Source organism: Anopheles gambiae, chromosome 3 (assembly GCF_943734735.2).
Source record: "Anopheles gambiae chromosome 3, idAnoGambNW_F1_1, whole genome shotgun sequence".
Taxonomy (NCBI): Eukaryota; Metazoa; Arthropoda; class Insecta; order Diptera; family Culicidae; genus Anopheles; species Anopheles gambiae.
This window is the reverse complement of record NC_064602.1, coordinates 2,702,825-2,711,954: the sequence shown is the minus strand read 5'-3', so window position 1 is coordinate 2,711,954 and position 9,130 is coordinate 2,702,825. Positions and strand designations below refer to the sequence as shown.

At 49.5% G+C, this 9,130-nt stretch overlaps 4 protein-coding genes across 4 annotated transcripts; 1 reads left to right on the top strand and 3 right to left on the bottom strand.

The window, feature by feature from the left end:
- Positions 1–1,169: 1,169 nt before the first annotated feature.
- Positions 1,170–4,147, bottom strand: LOC1278044 (transport and Golgi organization protein 6). Its single transcript, XM_317571.5, has 3 exons — positions 3,951–4,147; positions 1,563–3,889; positions 1,170–1,493 (listed from the first exon to the last, which is right to left on the bottom strand). Exons 1-3 carry the CDS (start codon positions 4,006–4,008, stop codon positions 1,203–1,205), a joined length of 2,676 nt encoding a protein of 891 aa, XP_317571.5. The 5' UTR covers positions 4,009–4,147; the 3' UTR covers positions 1,170–1,202.
- Positions 4,148–4,303: 156 nt separating this feature from the next.
- Positions 4,304–5,022, bottom strand: LOC1278045 (NEDD8). The gene is made up of 3 exons (XM_317573.4): positions 4,889–5,022; positions 4,633–4,763; positions 4,304–4,541 (listed from the first exon to the last, which is right to left on the bottom strand). The coding sequence occupies exons 1-3, from the start codon at positions 4,904–4,906 to the stop codon at positions 4,451–4,453; spliced, it is 240 nt and encodes a 79-aa protein (XP_317573.3). The 5' UTR covers positions 4,907–5,022; the 3' UTR covers positions 4,304–4,450.
- Positions 5,023–5,097: 75 nt separating this feature from the next.
- LOC1278046 (KRR1 small subunit processome component homolog) lies at positions 5,098–6,322 on the top strand. The gene has a single exon (XM_317574.4). The coding sequence runs from the start codon at positions 5,202–5,204 to the stop codon at positions 6,246–6,248; it is 1,047 nt and encodes a 348-aa protein (XP_317574.4). The 5' UTR covers positions 5,098–5,201; the 3' UTR covers positions 6,249–6,322.
- LOC1278047 (TBC1 domain family member 17) lies at positions 6,264–9,114 on the bottom strand. The gene is made up of 3 exons (XM_061655102.1): positions 8,640–9,114; positions 7,510–8,463; positions 6,264–7,448 (listed from the first exon to the last, which is right to left on the bottom strand). Exons 1-3 carry the CDS (start codon positions 8,661–8,663, stop codon positions 6,408–6,410), a joined length of 2,019 nt encoding a protein of 672 aa, XP_061511086.1. The 5' UTR covers positions 8,664–9,114; the 3' UTR covers positions 6,264–6,407.
- Positions 9,115–9,130: the final 16 nt, after the last annotated feature.

Below are 9,130 nucleotides of genomic sequence, written 5' to 3'. Positions count from 1 at the left end.
AGAACCGTTCTTTAAACCGCGAAACAACCTGCTTGACCATGTCTAATTCAGTTAATGTTGAACCACTTTAGCCGGTATTTCAGAGCATCGTCTGTCCAAAGCAATGCTCTTCTCATGGCCGGCACTGTTCAGTCCAATCTAATGTGTGTGTGTGCAAGTTTGGTTAATTTGTCTCCGGTTACGGGCGGAATGTTACTCCATGTGTGGAGTAACAAGTCACAGTAATTGTGAAAAATAACGCACACTGCCCGTTATAAATTACGCCTAAGTGTTCCCTAGGGCAAGGCATTCACTCACTCACTATCTCTCTCTCTCTCTCTCTCTCGCGGGAAACGGATCATCTGCAATGATTTAACCCCAGAGTCACGCGACGCAACTGGGGACAGGCAAGAAAAAAGAGTTACACTTCACGATATTATAATTCTACATTATCGTTAATTAAAGGAGGATGTATTATTCTCATGTAATATTTTTTACTAACAGATGCTAGTTCTCGTAGAAAGCGCATTCCGTCTAAACCTTTTTTTTGTTACTTTTTTTACAGAGACTTGCACCACCTCCCCAAATTGACTCGTTTTACAGTGCGTGCCGTTTTATTGTACTATCGCCTGTAGGTTCACACATGATTCGATTTTCCACTTCATTAGTGGAAGGCGAAGGGTGACTGACAAAATGTGAAGACTACTCCTGTTGTTTTTCCCATAGAATGAAGGTACTGTTTCATTGATCGAACTGATTGTTTGCGTCCTGTTTCACCTTACTTAAGACATTACATACGGTCTCTACTCACCCTATTGGCCATAACTGGTCATATTGACCGATTGACCAGCAACTTGGGACTGCACACAGATCAAAAGGATTCCTGGTCTGTCAACAAGGATGCACAAACAAACTCTGCGCGTAAAAAAGGACCGCTAGCTCTATTCTAGACAGCGAGGGTCAGATATCTTGAAGGATTGCTTTAATACCATTCCGGTTTTGCCACCAGCTACCAGAAAAGGAAAAGAAGGGTCAGACTTGAACTGGAAAACCCCCTTCCTGTTCATCCCTTCGGAAGCCGCGGAAGGGGATTGAAAAATAGAAGGTCAAACAGCGCATGTTAACTATAGGGAACGGATGACGTAGGATAATGCTCTTCGGACACAAAGGTATATAAACACGATTCTTCATACCGTGCGCTCGTACCGTATATATTCAAGAAATTAGATCACTCTCCCAAACATACGCCTCTCCAGCTCGTCCGGATTGATCTGCAGAAAGTCTTTCGTCTTTGCCTTCAAATGATCCAGCGCAACGGCCGCCTGCAGCTTGGTAACGTCATCTTTGTCCGTAGCGATGACATGTTTCAAAAACCTATAGATTAACAGTAGATATTCCTGAAAGTCCATCAGCCCATCGATTCCTTCGAGCAGCTGTGACAGCACCAAAATTGCAGCCCTTTTCGCCGGGAGATAGTTATCCGTTTCCACGATTGATTTAATACCGGTAAAGAGCTGATAAGAGGTAGGAATTGAACACTGTATTAACGGCTACACAAACACAAGACAACACAATGAACATACCTCATAGAAAAAGTGATGCACCTGGTAGGAAAGAATCCGACAAACGCTTCCAACGTTCGACAGGCTCGATGTGCGGAACTCATCCACAGCGTTGCGCGTGCCGGTTAGGAAGCAATTCAGCAACGTATCGCGATAACGGACCGCAAACGGACCCAACGTTTCGACTGTCTTAACCGTCGCTTCGCCTATCTTAAGACGATAATCAATTTCATTGCTCTCATTAAGATACTCCTTCACTAGCTCGTCGACGACTTCCGCCTCCAGCACGTCGCAAAGTGCCACAAGCAATCGCACGGAGTTCAGGAACGCATAGCTTTCCTCGTCGCGTAAGTTGACCAGTGCAAGTATTAAGATTTTATGTCGCTGGGCAATCGTTTCGGGATCGCGTTCTTTCAATAGCTTCAGCAACAGGGTCGTTCCATACACCTTGCAGTACGGTTGCTGGTCCGAACAGAGACTAAGCGCATTCAGGCAGGGCGATTCTGAGAGATCATCGTGTTCGGAAGTCGATGGTCCGTGGCAAAGTAGATCGATTTGTACCTTTAGTGCATCGCTACAGCTCGCCGAATTGCGATACCGCAGAAGAAGCTTCAAAATGTCGGCCACATCATACCGATTGCGGATGCGTTGCAAAAATTCCTGGAAAATCGATAGAACAACCTCCAAGATGTCGGAATTTTGTCGGGCACTACACTCCGTAGTATCGATGGCTTTCGTTAGCGATGCGGTTAGGATGGTCAAAACCTCCTTCGGATTGTCGTACAATTGGCTGTGGAAGTGTTTGTGGCTAATGAGATCCATCAGCGATTGAATGAGCGTATACTTTTGGTGGAAGCGATTGCAGAGCAGAGTGTCACGTTCCACGCCATCCAACAGAGGTTCGGGTTCGTGCGAGCTGCCCGTCCACGTGCCTGCCAATAGCTCGCTAAGCAGTGTAAGGAAGACATCGTACAGCAACAGGTTTCGATTGGAGGCCTTCAGCACGTCAACCAATATTGGAAGTAGATTTTCTGTGTCGGATTCTTGATCACTGGTAGCGGGTCCAATCTGCAAACTGTAGTTGGTGTCGTTTTCAGAGCATTTGTATATCACTCTTGGATGCAGCTGATACTTTCCAACGTCTCCTTCTATCCGATTGAGCAACAGCGAATTTAAAATCGTTGTCAGTTCTTGTTTCGTACGATTGCTCAAACAGAATACGATTAAATTGTGCAGATACGTGTGCCCTTCGCAGGCGGGTGGAAGCATCGTCAGCAGCTTTAGGCAGATCGGTAGATAAGGCACAAGCAAAGACGATGGCAAGGAGCTAACTGTAGATCCCGTAAAAGCCATGTTGCATTCGAGCAAATTGCTCAACAATCCTAATCGCTCCTGCACCACGCATCCGGCCACCAATTCCTGGGGGGCGGCAAGCTCTCGAAAACTTCGGAAGAAGTACTCGTCGATGCGTGCATGCAGTTCCCGATATGGAGCTGGCAGTTGCATAAATCGCTTGAGACATTCGATGCAGATGGTCGCGTACGTTACCGCCTCTTGGGTGTCTTGCTGCACGGCCCAATGGTAGAATTCGAAGCAGTCGGATAGTACCTGCCGGTAGAACTTTTTCGTGTGCCCTTTGCTGGATACAATCTTTGCAATCACTTCACCTTTACGCCATGATGGGGCACTTTCGCTTGTTTGATCGCCGGAAAGCAGGATCCTACAGAGCACAGGAAAGCCACCCGGTTCACCCGTGAGGTTTAGCAAATCGTTGTGTAGTGCTTTTGCCAGTTCCAGGGGCAATCCCGGGGAGCCTTTGATCACCAGCAAACTTCTAAACATGTGTTCCCTGGGAAAGGCCGGGAGGCTATTGTTTTGCATTAAAGTAGTTTTCGCAAGGCTATAGCTGGCTGCTAAAAAATCGATCACAGTGTCTGCTAGACATCGTCGTGGATGAAGAGCTAACAGTTTCGTTTCAAACACCCGTCGAAATTGGGCCGTGCAGTAGGTGAGCCTTCGCACACGTTCCTGCTCTTCTAGCTTCACCATCAGCTGGGCTTCACATTTGGATACGCCACGCAGTTCACGGGGAAGGTACAGATGGAGCGTGAATTGGCGCACAAGATCGATCGTGGTAAGGTATTGTGCCTGATCGTGTAAGTTTATCACTTCGTCACTTTCGGCCGTTGGGTTTTGCTTCTCCACCAGCCCTTGGACTGCAAATTCCGTCAGTACGGCACAGTACTGCACAGCAACTTTCCACAGTATATCGGTGCTTGGCTCTTCCGTAGGAAATGGGCAGGATTGTATTGATTGTAAACATTTTTCAAGCTTGGGTAGCGTGATATCTACGAGGAAAGGAAAGGATGATCAGCCACATGGCCATAGCGTGGTTACCGGATGTCTTACCCTTGGGCTTCAAATTGGCCGTGCTTGTTATCACGTCGCGAAGCGCTTTAATCTCCATTCCAATAACAATTACTCCACGTGCCTTAGGCAATAAACTCCTATTGTATTCGTAATTCTAACAAGCGGAGGAACAACTTTCTACCAGCAGCCAGAGATTCTGAAACAATAATAAACATGTTTGTTTGGATTCATGCCTTCTGCCGTCTGTCAAATCCTTAGCTTGAGAGCGAGACAAGCATACGCTTAGAGTGAGACGCAGTAAGGCTATTTCGAGGGTTTTGTCTCGAATGATGTTTTGCAAAATCATCAAAACTACATGTTTATCCGCCGCCCAACAATGAAAATTCCCGCTCTTTGATTGATTATGTCGTGGTTTTATTCAGTGACACATTTCCAAATCAATAGCATTAAGCAAAACAATGAGACGATAGAGACACACCACAGTAATCCGGACCCGCGCAACTGTCCGCGGAACGCCAATCTAGTCCATCTTGGCCAGTTCACAGCAGCAACCCTCCACGCAAAGCAAGGACCAGATGCAACACGGACCCTCCTTGGACTTTGTAGTCTTGGGCGGTTTTGTCATCGTTCCTACAAAAGAGTACAAATACCCCGGATGAGATCATCGTACAACATGGTACGCAGCGTTCGTTTTTGCTGCGGGCATCCGGAGAAAACTTACATCTGTTTGCCGGAAAAGATCAACCGCTGCTGCTGCGGGGGGATGCCTTCCTTCTCTTCCACTCGCTCCTTGATCCGGTCCACTTTGTCCGTGGGTTCAATGTCGATTTCAATTTCTTTGCCGGTCAGGGTCTGCGCGAACGGCGGCCCCAACAGTTTCCGGGTGATGCAAGGTCGCGAACAGGGCACCAGAATGGGGAAAATCAATCGTTTGAGCATGTTTAACGTTCTCCCGGGCATCTAACAAACCGCATTACCTTCACTTTGATCAGCATGATGACGAAGATTTGCAGAGATTTTGCACTTATTTCAAGGAAAGCCACAAACAAACCAGCAAACAATTCCGCTCCGTATGCTTTTCTTTTTTTTCTATTTCTGCATCTGTCAAAAGTGCTCGAGCGCGCTCGTGCTGCTCGAAACTGTTCGAAAACGATGCGGCGAAAAACGAACGAACCCAGGGCGAACTGTCAAACTCAAAATGTCACAATATCATTAAAAAAATAACACGCACGTTTTGTTGTGCTGCCCGCACTTTCCGTACTATTTCGTGAATAAAAGTGATAAATTACCATGAGCGACTCGGAATCCGATGCCGGCGATCAGACCGCAGGTATTGAGCATTTCGATGGGCCGGTGGAAAATGCGTGGTTGTTGAAAATTCCCGAATTCAAGCCAGAAGACAACCCCAACGGGCTGCTGGAGGAGAGCTCGTTCTCCTGCCTGTTTCCAAAGTATCGCGAAAAGTACATCAAAGAATGTTGGCCCCTGGTCGTGAAGGCACTCGGTACACACCACATCAAAGCGGACCTGGACCTCATCTTGGGCAACATGACCGTGCGAACCACGCGCAAAACGTGGGACCCCTACATCATCCTGAAGGCGCGCGATCTCATCAAACTGCTCTCCCGATCGGTGCCCTTCGAACAGGCGGTCAAGGTGCTGGAGGATGAGATTGGCTGCGACATCATCAAGGTGAAGAACCTGGTCGCGAACAAGGAAAAGTTTGTCAAACGCCGCAGCCGACTGATTGGTCCGAACGGGTGTACGCTAAAGTCGTTGGAGCTGCTTACGAACTGCTACGTGCTGGTGCAGGGTGCCACCGTCTCGGCGATTGGACCGTACAAGGGCCTCCAGTGCGTACGGAAGGTGGTGGAAGAGACGATGAAAAACATCCACCCGATCTACAACATCAAAGCCCTCATGATCAAGCGCGAGCTGATGAAGGACGAAAATCTGCGGGAGGAAAATTGGGAACGTTTTCTGCCCCGCTTCCAGTCGAAGAACACCACCAAACGCAACAAACCGAAGGTGGTTAAGAAGAAGAAGGAATACACACCGTTCCCGCCACCGCTGCAGGATAGCAAGATCGACAAACAGCTCGCATCGGGCGAGTACTTCCTCACCGACGAGCAGAAGCGCTCCAAAAAGCGACAGGAACAGGTGGACAAGGAGAAGCGTGACGCGACCGTGCAGAAAGAACGTCGCGAGCGGGACTTTGTGGCTCCGGAGGAAACGAACCGAAGGGCGGCCAAGGCCAACTCGGCCGACACGCAGCTGGATGTGAAATCGCTGAAAGGCAAGATTGCAAAAGCCAACAAACGGGCGGCAAGGTCGTAAAGAAGCGCGAGTGCATTTAAGAAAGTAACAAAACGTCAATAAACAAATTTACTGTACATTCTCTCTCTCCCAAATGGCTACAATTGTGTGCTGTGCTTATCTGTGTGTGTGTGTGGTGTCACATCGTTACACTTTCCCTCGCGCATTCCAAAAAACCCTTTAGAAAAACATGTAGCTTAAAGATAGGTCACAGGCCTCGTCCAGTTTTCGTTGCAGTATTTCCTTCTCCTCCGGCGAACGCTCGTTCACGATCGACATGCAACTGTCCTCCTCGTCCTCCTCGTCCTCATCGGTGTTGCCCGTCGTGCCTCCCTCGCTCGAGGACAACTGTTCGCCAATGATTTTGCGCAGCTCGTGGTGCGACTCTTTGGACGCGGCGTCCAGCGTTTGCTTCACCTGCAGATAGATGCTTTCGGCCTGCTCGAGCACCGCCGCCAGATTCAAGTTGCCGGACAGTTCGTTCACGTGCTTCAGAATCTCGGTGAAGCTAAACTGCCCATCGATAAACACGTCCATCTCCTGGTCCAGGATGGCAACGCACACGAACAGATGGAAGTTGGGACAGGGCAGCCCGGTCCACAGCACCTCCCACAGGTGCATTATGTCCGAGTTGGAAAATTCGCGCTTAAACCACACCAGCAGCCAGCGGAAGCAGAAGTACATGTTTTCCGACTGGTTTTCGCGCATATAGTTGAACAGCCGCTCGTTCACGAACGACAGCAGCACGCGCAAATGTTCGAGCTGCAGCTTCATGCCCTTCTGGTCGATATCGAAGTTGGCAAAGACTTTGTGCATGAAGCCCACGAAGCACCAGAAGCTTTCCGCCTCGTTCTGCACCAGGCTGAGGATCGGGGCGAGCAGATCGCTCATTCCCTGCACGTACCCCAGGTCGAAGTTGTACATGACGTACGTCATCAGGATGTCCTGCAGCTTGGCTAGGTTCGGGTTATCGTCACCGGCGAAGAACTCGTACGTCCGATCGGTGCGCTTCACGTCCTTCTCGATCTGGCACTTGCGCTCCCGGTAGCCGGTAAAGTTGTGCTCCTGCGTTGGCGTCATCGTAAGCCACTGGAACTTCATTTGAAAGTATTCCTGCGTTTTGTGTGCCCTTCGCTCGTCCCGCTGCTGGGTGGTGTGCTCCCAGACGTCCAACCCGAGCAGATACTTCCACACTTCCGCTCGTATATCTTGCTTGATGCCCTGAATGATAGGAGATGTTTGATTAATGGAATTGTTCTTCGATAGATCATGCCGTACTTACCCCTCGGAAAATGATCTCTTTTACACGCTCCGGATCCGAGATGGATCCATTAGGGCACTTGACGTCCTCCCACGTGCCGGCATCCAAGGGAAGTCCTCGGTGTACTGGTGGCCGTGGAGCAAGCTTTCTAGTTTCCGTTCCATTCGTTTCGCCATTATCGGTAACAGGAACACCACCGTGACTTTCGTCCGTTGAGTGACGATCCGCGGCTGCATCCTGGACGCGGGCGTTCAAGTTACTGAGCCGCAGCTCACCCGGCAGCGTGCTCTGAGAAGCCGGTCGATGTATGGGAAGGATTTGCTGCACGTTGGCAAGCTTCGACAGCATATCCATGTACGGCCGTGGCCGTGGCCGAGCCCGTATGTCGGCAATGTTGAGCTCGGAGAACGACTTCTGCAGCTTGTCCTGGTCCGGGTCGTCAATGCATCGGTAAAAGTTCTTGCGATGTGTGCTCTTGCGCACGCAGCGAAACCGTTCCAGCAGCTGCAGTAGCACACTGGTGGACGTTTGCCGGAACAGATACACACTGTGCACGGTGTGGTCGTGGTTGTAGAACCGTAGCTCGTCCTTGTGCGTTTCGAGACCCTTCAGATCGCGCAGAAACACGCGAATGGACAGTTTGGCTTTTGTTGGCGCACCGGTCGCGGGCTCCTCACTGGTGGCGCGACTGCTCGGCGAACTGCCCGTTCCAGAGACGGTCGACGTCGGGCATGCTATCGAAGCAGGTTGCGCTGGTTGCTGTGGAGACGGCTGGCGAGAGATTGGATCGACCAGCGACCAGCCACTTTCGAGACTTTCGGAATCGGTGATATCGCACGTTTCCGGCTTCCACTCGAACACGTGCAGATTCGTCTTGATGCACTGGCCAAACGTTAGGATGCCTTCCGCATTCAGCACCGAGATGTAGGTAGCGTTGGCTTTCTTCAGCAACACACCGTTTTGGATGAATTTTTCCTGCTCACCGATGAGTAGTGTCGCACCGTAGGTTGCACCAAGAAAGAACCAACATTTTGGAATCATTAGCACCAAAAAGTGAAAATTGCCGTCACTTTCCAAGGACACCCATACGATGACCCCCGAATGGATGGACCCACCCCCCTTCCCTCTCCCACACGAACGGTTACGCTTACCTCTATGCCACTCTCGTTGTCCATGTCGTCGTTGTCCTTTGAAAACGCAGGGGTGGGGAGAGACTGTGGTTCGTTGTCTGCCAGACCTGATGACGACACCTTTTGGTAGGCAGTGGCTCGTTTTTGTTCTCTTTTCCTTCCCGAGCGATATCTTTTAGTCACACTCACTACGCATTAACTCCCCAGTCGGAGGATTACGTGGACTGATTTGAAACTGCATTAGAAATTGTAGTCACCACAATCGCTGCACGAGTTCGATGCACAATGTCGCAGACGGTTTTGTTTATTTCGTTCGTTTTAGCATTTATTTTGAGGACGTACGCCGTTGTCTGATGAAATGAATGCAAAACGCTGACTCGTTCTCATACGCAACAATAAGAAAACAATAGAAATGTTTTTCTTGTTTTTTTTGTTCTCTTCCAGTTGTCACAACATCACCTCGAATAGCATCGGAAGAGGTTGGCTCATGCAGGTGGCAATGACATACGATT

Bases quoted from the DNA above. Each gene is read 5' to 3' on its own strand.
- LOC1278046 (XM_317574.4), top strand. From the start codon at position 5,202: ATGAGCGACTCGGAATCCGATGCCGGCGATCAGACCGCAGGTATTGAG.
- LOC1278047 (XM_061655102.1), bottom strand. From the start codon at position 8,663: ATGGACAACGAGAGTGGCATAGAG. The intron at 8,464-8,639 runs GTAAGCGTAACC...ATCGGTGAGCAG, and splicing joins ACAACGAGAGTGGCATAGAG to GAAAAATTCATCCAAAACGG. The intron at 7,449-7,509 runs GTAAGTACGGCA...CCTATCATTCAG, and splicing joins AAGAGATCATTTTCCGAGGG to GGCATCAAGCAAGATATACG.
- LOC1278045 (XM_317573.4), bottom strand. The intron at 4,542-4,632 runs GTAAGTTTTCTC...ACTCTTTTGTAG, and splicing joins ATCTTTTCCGGCAAACAGAT to GAACGATGACAAAACCGCCC.
- LOC1278044 (XM_317571.5), bottom strand. From the start codon at position 4,008: ATGGAGATTAAAGCGCTTCGCGACGTGATAACAAGCACGGCCAATTTG. The intron at 3,890-3,950 runs GTAAGACATCCG...CTTTCCTCGTAG, and splicing joins GGCCAATTTGAAGCCCAAGG to ATATCACGCTACCCAAGCTT. The intron at 1,494-1,562 runs GTATGTTCATTG...ACCTCTTATCAG, and splicing joins TGCATCACTTTTTCTATGAG to CTCTTTACCGGTATTAAATC.